General features: G+C 39.1%; 1 protein-coding gene across 5 annotated transcripts in view; it reads left to right on the top strand.

The window, feature by feature from the left end:
* Window positions 1-15,056, top strand: part of ATP6V1H (ATPase H+ transporting V1 subunit H) — a 161,596-nt gene extending 146,540 nt beyond the window's left edge. For all 5 annotated transcript variants that reach the window (XR_005380955.1, XM_038579304.1, XM_038579305.1 and 2 more), the window contains one exon: window positions 14,580-15,056. Coding sequence is in view for 4 of the 5 variants with exons in the window: in XM_038579304.1 (XP_038435232.1) it covers window positions 14,580-14,640 (61 nt within the window). In the remaining variant the exon portion in view is untranslated. The remainder of the gene's footprint in view (window positions 1-14,579) is intronic.
* Window positions 15,057-16,394: the final 1,338 nt, after the last annotated feature.

Here is a 16,394-nt window from a genome sequence, read left to right as displayed (position 1 = left end):
ATCCCATGTTTATGAATAGGAAGATACAGTATTAAGATGTTACTTCTTCTCAACTTGATCTGTAGATTGAATGCAATGCCAATTAAAATTCCAGCAAGTTATTTTGTGGGTATCCACAAACTGATTACAAAGTTTATATGCAGAGCAAAAAACCCAAATAGCCAATATAGTATTGAAGGAGAAGGACGAAGTTAGAAGATTGACATTACTTGACTTCAGGACTTACTATAAACCTGCAGTACTCCAGACAGTGTGATATTGATAAAGGAAGAGACAAATAGGCAATGAAACAGAACAGAGAACTTAGAAATGCCCCCACCAATATAGTCCACTGATCTTTGAGAAAGAAGCAAAGGCAATACAATGGAACAAAGATAGTCTTTTCAACATACGATATGGATGACAACTGGGCTTCCACATGCAAAAATGAATCTGGCATAGACCTTACAACCTTCACAGAAATTAACTCAAAATGGATCATAGACCTAAATATAAAAAGCAGAACTATAAAACCCCTTGAACATAATATGGGAGAAAGCCTAGATGACCTTGGGTACGGTGATACCTTTTTAGATAAAGTGCTAAGGGCATGCATGATCTGTAAAAGAAATAATTGGGCTTCACAAAAATTAAAAACTACTTCTCTGTGAAAAATAATGTCAAGAGAATCAGAAGACAAGTCACATACTGGGAGGAAATACTTGCAAAAGACACATTTGATAAAGGACTATTATCTGCAATATACAAAGAACTCTTAAAACTCAACAATGAGAAAACAACCTCAGTAAGAAATTAGTCAAAGACCTTAACAGACACCTCACCAAAGAAGGTACACTGATGGTAAATAAATATAGGAAAAGATGCTGCACATCATATGTCATCAGGGAAATGCAAATTAAAACAAAATCAAGATACTACTACATGCCTATTAGATTAGCCAAAATCTGGAACACTGATACCAATTACTGGCCAGGCTGTGCAGTAACAGGAACTCTCATTTATTCCTGGTAGGAATGCAAAATAGTACAGTGACTTTGGAAGACTATTTGGTGGTTTCTTATCAAACTAAGTATTTTCTTATCATATGATCTAGCAGTTGTGCATCTTGGTATTTACCCAAAGGGATTGAAAACTTGTATCCACATGAAAACCTACACAGGAATGTAGCAGCTTTATTCATAATTGCCAAAATTTGGATTTGCTGTCCAGCTGTCCTTCAGTAGGTAAGTGCATAAACAAGCCATGGTACATCCAGACAATGGAATATTATCAAGCTATCAAGCCATGAAAAGGCATACGGGAACCTGAAATGCATATTATTAAATGGAAGAAGCCAATCTGAAAAAGCTACATGCTGTATAAATGTATAAAGGCAAAACTATGTGGACTATAAAAAAATCAATTGTGTGAGAAAGGAGGAAGGGATGAATAGCTGGAGGGTTTTGAGGTCAGTAAAAATACTGTTTGATACGATGATGATATGTCATTATACATTCATCCAAGGGCATAAAATGGACAGCACCAAGAATGGACCCTATGGTAAACTATGGACTTTGGATGATTATAATATGTCAATGCGGGTTCATCATTGGTTAAAAAAAAAAAAAAAAAAAAAAAAAAAAAAAAAAAAAAAAAGTACTACTCTCATGTGAGATGTTGGTATTGGGCGAGGCTGTGCATGTGTCAGGGCTGGATGTATATGGGAAATCTCTGTCCCTTCCTCTTAGTTTTGTTGTGAACCTAAAACTACTCTTAAAAAAATAAGTCTTAAAAAGATAAGAGGAAAAGGAGTGTCTGCTGCCAACTCTTTGGGTGGCTTTGTGCTTTGAGTGGCTCAGTGCATTGCATATCATGGCCACATGTTGGAAAAATGATTAAGTGTGAAAGACACTGCTGATCTAATTATAAAGCTGATGGTAATAGGTAAAGAAGGACTATTCTTGAAAATAAGCTAGAGCCAAAGAAACTCTGGATATTTAGATTTTATAGCTAGTTTAAAATAATTTGATTGTTGGAATTCCTGTGTGAAAAATAACTTTGTTATTGCAAACTTTGCCTAACTAAATTGCTTTTGTAATAGACTCTAATGCAATTGATTTTAAAATGTACATTTTTGTTTCTTACGACCAGAATTCAAATAAATAGATTCTACTTTTAGAATCACTGACCTCTTAAAGATACTGCTAATCTATTAATCTTTGGATTTAAATGCTGTTAGAAAGTGAAATGGCTGGTGGTTATGAAAATGTATTTGAAAAATAGAGGATTCACATTGTGATGTTCTGAAACTTTTTATTCTCATATCTACACAATAATATGTCCTTAGCCAGTGGGAGATACAGTAGTATACCAACAGGCAGTATTACTTAGTGATTAAGACTCTGAGTTTTAAATCAGATTCAGGTACAAACCCTCCTGCCACTATTTATCCTAACCTTACAGCATGTCATTTTCATCGCTAAACTCTAGCTCCTTATCTGTAAAAGTGGGGCTCATCTGTAGCTTTTATGAATATTATGGTGGAGATTAAATTAGAAAATGTACGTCAAGCCATTAGTGCAGTGCTCAGTAAGTAGCAGGCACTAGGAAATGGTATGCATCGTGGTGATCACTATTCCTAGGTGGAGATTTTTTTTTTTAAAGATTTTATTTATTTATTCACGAGAGACAGAGAGAGAGGCAGAGACACAGGCAGAGGGAGAAGCAGGCTCCATGCAGGGAGCCTGATGTGGGACTCGATCCTGGGTCTCCAGGATCACGCCCTGGGCTGCAGGCGGCACTAAACCACTGAGCCACCCAGGCTGCCCCTAGGTGGAGATTTTTAAAGTATTGTGGAAACAGGTTGACTGTGTGTCCTTACATTTGGGATTTAACTATAACTGTACATTAGATGCAGATGGTAGAAGGCATTACATTGTTCAGTAGTTACATAGGAAAATACATTTGTAAAAACCAAATTTGCTTTGTACGATACTCAAAATAATGATAAAGGGTGGAGGAGTAACAACTTATAACTGTAGTAAAGTAGCATTAAAAATATAGGCTGGTGGAGGTGGGGCAAGATGGCAAAGGGGTAGTGTCCTCTGGTCGCCCGGCCCCACCCGCTCACCTAGGTGACTGTCACACCGCCCTGAACACCCACGGATCCGAATCCCACCTGAGAGTAAGACAACAGCGGACGCTACAGAGAGAAGGGTTTTCGCTTCTAGCAGGTAGGAAGGCGGAAAAAAATAAAATAAAAAAGAATCCGGTGGGGGAGGGGCCCCGCGAGGAGCCGGGCTAAGGGCCTCGGGGGCAGGAGAGCCCAGCCCCGGAGAAGCGGGAACTTGGGAACTTGAGAAATCCGGCGGCGGAGGGAAAGGCGCTCAGCAGGGAGGTAGGAGGGGCAGGGACGCCGCCAGTCTGCGGGGGCACGAGGAGAGGAGGGGCGCCCGGGGGAACGCGCACCCACACCGCGGCCCATCTCCGTAAAGGGCTGGGGGCGCCCGGCGGGTGGTGGCTCCGGGCGGAGGGGCTGCGTCCTGCTGCCTTCGGGAGCCGCGGCCCCGGGAGCGATTCCAGCAGCGCAGGCCCCGATCCCAGGGCGCCGGGGACACAGCCCAGGATCCTGCGCTCCCCCCGGGACAGGCGGAGGCCGGGAGGGCACAGGACAGCGAGGACGCCCCTGCCGCCGGGCGCCCCCAGGCGGTGGGGATCAGTGCACCTGTGCCACCCCGGGAACATGCAGACCAGTGGGGAGCTGCCGTAGTTACTGCAGGAGCTGACTCCAGAGCCGGAGAGCTGGCCGCCGCCAGTGGTGGTGTTCCTCCTGGTGTCACCCTGTGCCTGGGACTGAGTGGGGCCACCAGGGAACAGGGGCCTCATGGGGTAAGCAGCTCCCACTGAGCCCGGCACCCGGCAGGGGGCGGTGCATCCCCCGAGGTGCACACACCTGAGAATCAGCACAGCAGAACCTTCTGCAGAAGACCAGCAGGAAGGACTGGAAAAGAGCAAGTTCTGGACCAAGCAGCGCTAGAAAGCTCCAGGGGAAGTCGAGGGATTTATAGTACATAGAACTAGATGGTTCCACCTCCCCCCCACCCCCCTTTTTCCAGTACAACTCATTTTTATATCAGACTAAAATTTTCCAATATTTTTTCTGTTTTCCCACCTTAACTACAATATTTTACCACCTCTTCATTTCAAGTTTCTTCCTTTTTGACTTCCATATTTCTACAATTACATGTCTTAGATATATTTTCCACTTCTGGATTCCCTTCAACATACTCAGTTTAATTTTGGGAGATATATGAGATTTGTTTTTTGTTTTCTCTCATTTTGTTCTATGATGGCCTTAATACCTTCTAAAACATGACCAGCATGCACCCAGAACCAAGTGGTATAGTGTGCTGGTTCATTCTGTGAGATTCCTCATTCCCATTCTGCCCCCCTCTTTTATCTCATTTATGTTTTGGTGGTCAATGTTGGGGCCGTCTACAAGTATTTCTGGTTTATATAAATTTGGGACTGAGCGTCTTCTAATATCCAGAACTTAATATACTCAGGACCAAGAGGATCACCCCCTAGAGCCCCTCAGATAGACTACATTCTCCCTCCACTACAACTGCTTTACCACCACCATCTCCCAGTCCCCCCCTTTTTCCTCTCTTTTTTCTTTTTTTTCCTCTTTTGCTTTTTTCTTTCTTTTTTTTTCTTTTTTTTTGTCATCTTCTTTGGGATTCTTAGCCTTTTATTTTTTACTACTTTGTTTAAAATCTGGTTTTCACCTTAGTGTTACTTATGTTTTATTTTGTTTGATCTTTGTTTTCATTTTCTGGTTTCTGACCTCATCAGAATAATCTAGGGTAAAATTTACTTAGGTCATCGTTGATATTCTTGACTAGGCTGACTCATATAGCCACTCTGCACTGAGCAAAATGACTAGAAGGAAGAACTCACCACAAAAGAATCAGAAACAGTACTCTCTGCCACAGAGTTACAGTTACAATTCCGTGTCACAAAGCCAATTCAGAAGCACAATTATAAAGCTCCTGGTGGCTCTGGGAAAAAGCATAAAGGATTCAAGAGACTTCATGACTGCAGAATTTAGATCTAATCAGGCTGAAATTAAAAATCAATTAAATGATATGCAGTCCAAACTGGAGTTCCTAACGATGAAGGTTAATGAGGTGGAAGAAAGAATGAGCAACATAGAAGACAAGTTGATGGCAAGGAAGGAAGCTGGGACAACAGAGAAAAACAAAAGACCATGAGGAAAGGTTAAGGGAAATAAATGATAGCCTCAGAAGGAAGAGTCTACGTTTAATTGGGGTTTCAGAAAACGCCAAGAGGGACAGAGAGAGCCAGAAAGCATATTTGAACAAATCATAGCTGAGAACTTCCCTAATTTGGGGAGGGAAACAGGCATTAAGATCAGGAGATAGAGAGGTCCCCTTCCAAAATCAATACAAACCCTTTAACACTTCGACATTTAATAGTGAAACTTGCAAATTCCAAAGATGAAGGGAAAATCCTTATAGCAGGCAAGAGATCCCTAACTTCTATGGGGAGAAATATTAGATTAACAGCAGACCTCTCCACGGAGACCTGGCAGGCCAGAAAGGGCTGGCAGGATATATTCAGGGTCCTAAATGAGAAGAACATGCAGCCAAGAATACTCTATCCAGCAAGGTCCTTATTCAGAATAGAAGGAGAGATAAAGAGCTTCCAAGATAGGCAGAAACTGAAAGAATATGTGACCACCAAACCAGCTCTGCAAGAAATATTAAGGGGGACTCTGTAAAAGAAAAAGGATGCCCAAAGAAATAATCCACAAAAACAGGGACTGAATAAATGTTACAATGACACTAAATTCATATCTTTCAATAGTAACTCTGAACGTGAATGGACTAAATGATCCTATCAAAAATTGCAGGGTTTTGGACTGGATAAAAAAGCAAGACCCGTCTATTTTCTGTCTACAAGAGACTCATTTTAGACCTAAGGACACCCACACCTGAAAATAAAAGCTTGGTGACCATTTTGCCATTCAAATGGTCCTCAAAAGAAAGCTGGGGTAGTAATCCTCCTATCAGATAAATTAAAGTTTATCCCAAAGACTGTAGTAAGAGATGAAGAGGGACACTATATCATAGTTAAAGGGTCTATCCAACAAGAAGCCCTAACAATCATGAATATGTATGCCCCTAATGTGGGAGCTGCTAAGTATATCAATCAGTTAATAACCGAACTAAAGACATACTTAGATAATAATACACTAATAGTAGGAGACTTCAACATGGCACTTCTGAAAATGAAAGATCTAAGCACAACATCACTAAAGAAACAAGGGCTTTAAATGATACACTGGACCAGATGGATTCCACAGATATTTATGGAACTTTCCATCCAAACGCAACTGAATTCAAGTGCACATGGAACTTTCTCCAGAATAGACCACATACTGGGTCACAAATCAGGTCTCAACTGATGCCGAAAGATTGGGATTGTCCCCTGCATATTTTCAGACCATAATGCTTTGAAATTAGACCTCAATCACAAGAAGAAATTTGGAAGAAACTCAAACACGTGGAGGTTAAAGATCATCCTCTAAAAGATGAATGGGTCAACCAGGAAATTAGAGAAGAATTTAAAAGATTCATGGAAACTAATGAAAATGAAAATACAACCATTCAAAATCTTTGGGATACAGCGAAAGTAGTCCTGAGAGGGAAACACATTGCAATACAAGCATCCCTCAAAAAATTGGAAAAAACTCAAATACACAAGGTAACCTTGCATCTAAAGGAGCTGGAGAAAAAAACAGCAAATAGATCCTACACCAAGCAGAAGAGACTTAATAAAGACTCGAGCAAAACTCAATGAAATAGAGACCAGAAGAACTGTGGAACAGATAAACAAAACCAGGAGTTGGTTCTTTGAAAGAATTAATAAGATAGATAAACCATTGGCCAGCCTTATTTAAAGAAAAGACTCAAATTAATAAAATCATGAATGAAAAAGGAGAGATCACCACCAACACCAAGGAAATACAAACGATTTTAAAAATATATTATGAGCAGCTATACACCAATAAATTAGGCAATTTAGAAGAAATGGACACATTTCTGGAAAACCACAAACTACCAAAACTGGAACAGGAAGAAATAGAAAACCTGAAAAGGCCGATAACCAGAGAGGAGATTGCAGCCATCATCAAAAACCTCCCAAGACACAAAAGTCCAGGGCCAGATGGCTTCCCAGGGGAGTTCTATCAAAGGTTTAAAGAAGAAACCACACCTATTCTACTAAAGCTGTTCTGAAAGATAGAAAGGGATGGAATACTTCCAAACTTGTTCTATGAGGCCAGCATCACCTTAATTCCAAAACCAGACAAAGACCCCACCAAAAAGGAGAATTACAGACCAATATCCCTGATGAACACAGATGCAAAAATTCTCAACAAGATACTAGCCAATAGGATCCAACAATAGTACATTAAAAAGATTATTCGCCATGACCAAGTAGGATTTATCCCAGGGATGCAAGGCTGGTTGAACACTCGTAAAACAATCAATGTGATAGAATGAAACTAGATCATTCTCTCACACCATACACAAAGATAAACTCAAAATGGATGAAAGATCTAAATGTGAGACAAGAATCCATCCAAATCCTAGAGGAGAACACAAGCAACACCGTTTTTGAACGTGGCCACAGCAACTTCTTGCTAGATACATCTATGAAGGCAAGGGAAACAAAAGCAAAAATGAACTATTGGGACTTAAGATAAAAAGCTTCTGTACAGCAATAGAAACAGTCAACAAAACTAAAAGACAACCTTCAGTTTGGGAGAAGATATTTGCAAATGACATATCAGATAAAGGGGCTTGTATCCAAGATCTATAAAGAACTTATTAAACTCAACAGCAAAGAAACAAACAATCCAATCATGAAATGGGCCAAAGACATGAACAGAAATTTCACCACAGAAGACCTACACATGGCCAACAAGCACATGAGAAAATGCTCCGTCCACATCACTGGCCATCAGGGAAATATAAATCAAAACCACAATGAGATACGACCTCACACCAGTGAGAATGGGGAAAATTAACAAGACAGGAAACAACGAATGTTGGAGAGGATGCGGAGAAAGGGGAACCCTCTTGCACTGTTGGTGGGAATGTGAACTGGTACAGGCACTCTGGAAAACTGTGTGGAGGTTCCTCAAAGAGTTAAAAGTAGAGCTACCCTTCGACCCAGCAACTGCACTACTAGGGATTTACCTCAAAGATACTCATGTAGCGAAATGCTGGGATACCTGCATCCCGATGTTTATAGCAGCAATTTCCACAGTAGCCAAACTATGGAAGGAGGCTCAGTGTTCATCGGAAGATGAATGGGTAAAGAAGATGTTGTCTGTGTATACAATGGAATATTACTCAGCCATCAGAAGAGACAAATACCCACCGTTTGCTTCAGCATGGATGGAATTGGAGGGTATTATGCTGAGTGAAGTAAGTCAGTCGGAGAAGGACAAACATTATGTGGTTTCACCCACAGGGAGAATATAGGAAATAGTGAAAGGGAATAAAGGGGAAAGGAGAGAAAATGAGTGGAAAAAATCAGAGAGGGTGACAGAACACGAGAGACTCCTAACACTGGGAAACAAACAAGGGGTAGTGGAAGGGGAGGTTGGTGGGGGGATGGGGTAATTGGGTGATGGGCACTGAGTGGGGCACTTGATGGGATGAGCCCTGGGTGTTCTTCTATATGTTGGCAAATTGAACTCCGATAAAAAAAAATTCCCCCAAAATAGGCTTGTACAAAATACTTAAATTTCATTTTTTCTCTTTACCAAGTAGAAATCTGTGTTGTAACCAATATAAAGTTCATATTCTCAAAAAATTTTTCATACATTCAGAGAAGGATATTTCATTTATGATTTATATTACACTCATTTGTTTCCTGATAGAATGGGCAAATGTTAAGAAAAATAAAATTATGACTCAGTTGTAGTTTTAATAATCATTGTAATAAACTCATAGAAAGATGTGAGATATAGTATGTAGGTCCTCTGTAATTTTAGTTGTGAAAATTTATACACCAAAAGGATACTAAAGAGAATAAAGACTAAAATGATAGTAATAGTGGAATTTCTACTGAACTTTTTGGCTGCCAAGGGAAAAATAGAAATAAGGGAGATTGTAGTTTTCATAGATAAACATGTTTGTCAGGAGAAAATTCACTTTTTTTCTGGCACTAAGTTATATAGGTGAAGTTACCATGTATTTATATAGGTGAAGTGTGTTTGAATGATAATTGTAGTCAGTGTCTTCAACTATGGGTTTCTTCCTTTTTTTTTTTTTAATTCAACTACAGTTTTAGGGTTTTTTTTTAAATTTATTTATTCATAGAGACACAGAGAGAAGCAGAGACACAGGTAGAGAGAGAGACAGACACAGGCAGAGGGAGAAGCAGGCACCATGCAGGAAGCCCGATGCGGGACTCGATCCCGGGTCTCCAGGATCACGCCCTTGGCTGCAGACGGCGCTAAACCGCTGTGCCACCAGGGCTGCCCTCAACTACAGTTTTAAAGAACGAATAAAAATGTTTGACTATTTATATAGCCCTAATTATAGTAAAGATTTGACACTTAATTGTAAATGGTGAAGGCCTTTCTTTTCTAAGAGTTAATATACCTCTAGTGGTTTTTTTTATGTTTTATTTTTTATTTTTATTTTTCTAAATATACCTCAAGTAAATACTTCTGGTACACTAGCTGCTAACAGCTTGGAGCCTAGATAGCTAATGTCATATTCAGACTGCCTCTTTCAATCCCTCTGTAACTTTCTCAAGAACTGGAAAGCAGTTTTTCAGTATTATGGTAGGTGCCAAAGTATAGAACTTGTATGGCCATTGACAAGAGAATAAAATAGATCTTTTTCTTTTTCTTTTTTAAAGATTTTATTTTAGAGACAGAGAGTATATGCATGAGCAAGTGTGAGCTGGGGGAGGGGCAGAAGGAGAGAGGGAGAGAGAGCCTGAGGAGCTGAGCATGGAGCGCCATGTGGGGCTTAATCTTACAACCCGAAGGTCATGGCCTGAGCCAAATTTAAGAGTTGGACACTTAACTGACTGAGCCACCCAAGTGCCCCTCTTTTTTTTTTTTTTTTTTAAGATTTTGTTTATTTTTGAGAGAGAGTGCGTGCGCACGTGGGCATGTGTGATACCCAAGGGGGAGGGGCAGAGGGTGAGAAGCTCAAGCAGACTTCCTGCTCATTGCAGAGCCCCACACAGCGCTCAACTCCACAACCCATGAGATCATGCCCTGAGACAAAACCAAGAGTCGAATCCTTAATGGATGGAGTCACCCAGGTGCCCCCCCAACATAGGTATTTCTTAATCAACTGTCAACATTTTCTTAGTATGCAATATGGTCTTTTTTTGTGAACTATTTTGTATTTGGATTTTTTAAAAGGGGAGTATGTTTTTGGACTGTTTCTTTTTTTAGTTTCAGAGATTTAGAATCCTAAATGATTTAAGTTATGGATGAAGTTACAGAGGAGAAGATATTAGACTTCTCAAATTTTGCTTCTTAGGTAGAAAAAGCAAAGATTTAATGTCAAACTCCTGTGGATTTCTGGTACAAATTGGGCACTTTATGAACAAATTATAAGTTGAATTTTTATTCTTGTATTAATCTTCTGGTACAGAGAGAAAGACTGACTCAATACTTAGATTAATGTATTTAAAATAACTCTTCTTGAGTCTTTTGTTGTGGATATATTATAATCCCTTGAGGTAAAATCCATAATTATTTTTCCTTTTGCCCAACACTAATGTTACCTTAACCTGAGGAAATTATTCATACACTCTTACTATTTTCTAATGTATAAACTTAGGAACATGGCTGCTTCTCACACCTTCATGGGTCCTATTTGGGCCAGGCAGCTTCACAGTATAAAGTGGATAGGATCTGAGTCCTAGCCAGGCCATTTGCTCATTTTGTCTCTGAGCATGTTATTGGAAGTTTTCTAAGGCTCCATTTGATCCACCGTAAATGGAGATATTCACCTCACAGAGATGTTGTAAAGATAGGAAGATAATGTGTGGGTGTACCTACGAGCAAATTTCCATGATGGCTTATAAAAATGTGTGGAATGTAAGCAAGGGTCCTGTGTTCCCAGCCCTAGGCACTTGGTGCTAGCACTTCCCTATGGTGGAGGCTCACGGGAAATTCAGAGGCAGACCTCGGTGAATCTTGGGAATATTTTAATTGACTGCGTGTTGCCATTTGGCATGAGGGAAATGGACTGTAACATTTTATAAGCCAAGTTCAAAGGAGTAGATGTTTGTCAAAGCTTGGTGTAGGCCGGTCCTTTTTCTACAGTTAGTATCTTTTTCAGTTGAGCCTCAGGTCAGCTGTCTCTGATATTATAACAACTCATATGCCATTGCAAACTAATTTCAGGAAAACCTGAGGAGGAGATTTGATTCTTTTTTCATGAGTCCCATTTGGGCTCTTCTCCTATTTAGACTATTGGCATTTTGTGACCTACAAGTTAGGCTCATAAAGTTCTATCTGGGGCTCTTAATATACACATTCTCATTCAAACCCCTTATATATGTTCTTGTCCTTCCTCTAAATCTTAAATTGCATACACTCTACTTAGCAGACACTAAGGAAGCCCTGAATTTTCTGCAGTCTAGGCATTAAGGTTGAGAAGAAGAAGTGGATGTCTCAGGGCCACTTTGTGGAAAATAATGAGAATATAGTAGAGCATTTTATCTGTAATAAAGACTTTTGGCCAGGAAAAACAAAAGAGCAGAAGACTAGTGGGCAAGAAGCCATGGTTGGAAATGCTTTTCAATTCTCTGCTAGAAAAACTCATCTTTGCTTTGTTTTAATATTCCTCCTACTTTGGCCCTTACTTCAATTATGCCTTTTGTGTGTGTGTGTGTGTGTGTGTGTGTGTGTGTGAAGAAATCAGTTATCTTTCCTCACCTCCAAGTATTCACTCTTGTCCCCTAAATATCAGTTAAGTTTGGAATGGCAAGTGAGCCACCCTTCATGTATCTGTAATGGGTGGAGCAGATGGGAGCCTTTGTGTGTGACAAGATCCAGCCAGATACTTCTCTATCACTTGGCAGTTCAGAGCACTGAGCTCTGAAAGGCTTTCCTATGTTCTCTTGTGATTTATCTTGGACACTTACACTTAGAACATGGGTCTTCACATAGTCTTTTATTGAAAGAACCATAGTTTATTATTGAAGGATGCCATGTGTCTTTTAGGTACACTTTTAAAATGTTTTTTAAGAAATCACTCTCAGAGGGGAGGAAAAACAATTTCCCTTCTACCCTTCTGAGTTCTCAGCTGGAATTCTATAATAGACAGATTAACATGAGAAAAACTATTGATTAACATATATACCTCATGTACACATGGGAGATACTCAGGGAAAAATGGATAACTTAAAGATGTAGCTTTAGAATTCAGGATTAAATTTCATCTTAATAGGGAAAAAGGAGTGGAGATGTAGGCCTCTGAGGGAAAGTAAGTGGTTTTTAGGAATAATGATTGAGCCCATAGAAGAATAGGTGGGAGATATGAGATTGTGACATGGTCTGTCTGGGTGTGGTGTAGACTTCATGACTGTTCTCTTGTGATGAGAGTCAGTTCTACCCAGTTGATGAAACTCTCAGGGAAGGGACTTATGACAATGGAGTTCCTTTTGGAGGACTTGTCTTCAGGTAGATAAGGGGAGTTCAGAGAAAGTCTCTTCCTGTACTTGCTGTTTTCAAGTGTCTACAGATCAAAGTAGTATACCAAAGGGGCATATTTTGGGGTGGCTTATTCTGGTGATCCTTTACACAGTCTAACTTTTAAAATTGGAATATTTGAAAGCCCTCTTAAAATGAAGCATGTCTAATTTCAGGCTTAATTTCTTAGATATCTATGTAGGGAAAAAACGTGTGTGTGTGTGTGTGTGTGTGTGTGTGTGTGTGTGTAATATATGGAAATTTTGTTGTAAATGTTATACTCATCTCTCATCTCTCATCCCTCATCTCTCCCTCTCCCCACAACACAACACAACACAACACAACACAACACAACACAACACATCAAACTTACGCAGTTCTACATACTCCTTAGTTGCAGGCCTCCACAGAGTGGGGGCATTTATAGTGTCCATAAACTCTTATTTTTTTTCCTGTCTAATAACATTTATAGATGGTTTCCTTTTTTGCTCTTGCATGAGTTAGAACTACTTCCTTACTGTTGGTTGAAAATAAGATCTCCATCCATTGTTCAAATTATGTTAGGGTAGCTCCTAGTTGACACAAAAATATATTATATGCTTTAATATGACACCCATGATAAGTCAGTGATAAGAACTTTCATGTAAGGGTGAAAACACATAAATCATTTTCATGCTATAGGAGGTTTCAGTCAGTCCCACAGTACTTTCAACCTCGTTTACAACTTTGTGAGACTTCTGGGGGTCCCTGACACCTCACCTACACTAGTCTACAGAACTCCCCCTCTGATTTCTATTCCGAATGCTTCTTCCTTTTCACAGTCTTGCTTCCTATTTTTGATAGCTTTGGACTAAGGCCATGATAATGGAGGTAGAGCAGTCATCTGACTCTGGGCTGCTCATACCCGGCATGTGCCCTCATCCCGCAGCCTCTGGAACCAGCATGTCCGTGAGGGGGTGCAACTAGAATGTAAATCCAGGTCTCTACCCAAAACTCATGCTCTTTCTTTTTCCTTTTCATAGCAGGGACCCTTTTAAATGTTTTGTTTGTTTTTAACAAAATCTCTTCTTTTGTTCAAAAACGAACGATTGGGCAAGCTGTTCACAGGAAAATAGGAAAGAGGTTATTCTTTGTCCTGGAATTAACGGTACTACCTGTATGTAATTTAGAGCTAAGTATTCATGTACTGAGGATACATGTTCAGTTCATTTCCTAAAGGAGAACGAGATTGAAATAGTTTGGAAACCACTGCTCTGAGCCACAATGAAAGTGACTCACCTCTACAATGAGAATACTACTTCTCTGCTCTTGGGATTATTCTGTGGATTCAGTATGACCATCTTTGTGAGGGTTTTAGACTGTGTTGGTGCAGAGAAAGTGTTCAGTAACAAGAAGCTTCATTACATGTTGTGAGTCTTAATGGTATTTTCAGTGATTTATTTTCATCTCTAGTATAGATACTTGTATTCACTAGTATCAGGAAATGTGTTTTTCATGTGTCAGTCCACTTACTTGGAATAATATTCCATTGATTTTGAACTTCTTCGGTTGCAAAATTGGCATGGCAGTAAACAAGACTTGTCCTCAAGAAAGTAGAAATGCAGAATCGCCTGTTTGTGCGTGTAATGACTTATGTATGCTAAAGAGAGCATTTAAAATTCACACAGTACATACTTTTCAAATCTGGAATAGATTAATTTTCTGGAGCTATTTTGCTAATGTTTAGATATTAAAATAAGTATAGATGACATGGTGTATTGTGCTCTGATTTTGAAAGAGATTCTTTGTCCTATAAATTCTAACATGCCTTCCTATTTTATTCCTGCTGTTTTAGGGAATATCTTGGTAAACAGCTCCAATCTGAGCAACCCCAGACTGCTGCTGCCCGAAGCTGAATGTGTCCTCCAACCTCAGAATCTCCAGCAGTCGTGTTTAACCTGGGACAGAGTACCTGGAATAGGAATCTTAGTAGTTAGGGTCAGGAGCAAATACCTTTTCATTTTACTTGCACTTATCTTCTGTTGTGTCACTTTTCCCAATGCTGATTTTTGTTAAATGTGTTTGCCCATTAAGTTGTATAAAAGTAAGTGCTTTCTGTTGCTAAGGAGAAGATTACTCACATATACTGCTTGTAATTTCTGTATTTATTGTTCTCTGAAAATGAGTATAGTTATTAAAGGATTCTCACTTCGAAAAGGTTTTGCTCTTTACTTGTTCCTTACTCAGACTTTAACAACAATCATCTTTTTTTCCCTAGCCAAATTGATAAAATTGTTGCAAAATAGTGAATGGTAAATAAATGTTAAAATTATATGTATGTGTCCATCCATCTACCCATCCAGCCAGCCAGCCATCTATGCACAATACACATTACAGCAATCCTCTGCTAATATTTAAAGAACTTTAAAATTTTAAATAGATTTTTAACATGATGCTGTGGTCCAAAAGATTTGCCTGTGGAGCTAAGTGAAGAATTTCAGCTTTAGGTTATTTTATTTCATTGATTTCCTGTACTTTCATTCTTGGATTTTAGTACTTCCAGTCTCTTTTCTTTAATATTTTCTGTTTCCAGTATTGCCAGTAGATATTTATTTCTGTCCCCTTCCCTCTTTACTTTGGAACTACAGGCCTTCAGCAGGGCATGCATGGCATACATGTCCCCCTACTCCCAGATCTGAACCTTTTGTCTTTAAATCTCTCTCTGAGTCTCATTTTTTATTCATTTCCATTGTACATTACTGGCAGTTCTCTGAATGCTGAGGTGTTTGGTGAATGTGGGAAGGCTAGTAAACTATTTTGGTAGGTTTTTTCTTCCGTAGAAAGACACTCATAGGATCCATCTTCTGTTTCAGCATCGAATATTGTTTTATTTTCAGCAGAGAGATCCTATAGGAAAAGTTAGTTAAGATAATCAATGTTTTTCTTGGTTAGTGAGTTCATGTGAGTGAATAGTTTTTCTTAAAGAGTTGACTTCATATTTGCCAAGAAACCATGTAGTCTGATCAAACCAATTTTTTAACTGAAAGCTTTTTAAATTGCTTAGACCTAGATATTTTACTTCCCAAAACAAGAGACAGAACTTTTTTCAGTGGTAGTTACACAGATTCTGCATTAGCAACAGGATCAGTTTTCATGTTAATGTAATAGTCTGTAAAGCCTATTAGGTTTTCTAAGACATTTAATTTCTGGAAGTTCTGGTAACGAGACATGGCAGTTCTCTGGATTTCATAAGAGTACATTGATTGTTCGATATCATAATTCTGATTTTAGTTCCATTTTGCATGAATTCTAAAGTAGATTCAATGACAGTCATTCTGATAGAAATTGTTAATCCTTTAATTCCCAAGAAATGCTTTTGGACATAGGAAGCAATACTCCCATGTCCTCATATTTTAATTGTTATCCTGTATACTAAAATTATCTCTAGGTACATTTTTCTCCTTCAAATCTTTACATTCAGCTTATAGAACTTATTTCTAAGACTTATAAGAACAATCACTTCTATTTTTTCTCTTCGCTTAATGCTTTTGATTAACATTCAATGATTAAATCTGCCTAAAATTTAATATCACTTGTATGTTCAACTAAACTGCAAATACCTAACAGAGTAGACTTAGAAATCTGACATACAAATAGTAGTTAATGCTTA

This window comes from Canis lupus, chromosome 29 (assembly GCF_011100685.1).
Source record: "Canis lupus familiaris isolate Mischka breed German Shepherd chromosome 29, alternate assembly UU_Cfam_GSD_1.0, whole genome shotgun sequence".
Lineage (NCBI taxonomy): Eukaryota > Metazoa > Chordata > Mammalia > Carnivora > Canidae > Canis > Canis lupus.
Note: the sequence above shows the minus strand (reverse complement) of the source record. Positions and strands in the feature narration are given on the sequence as shown.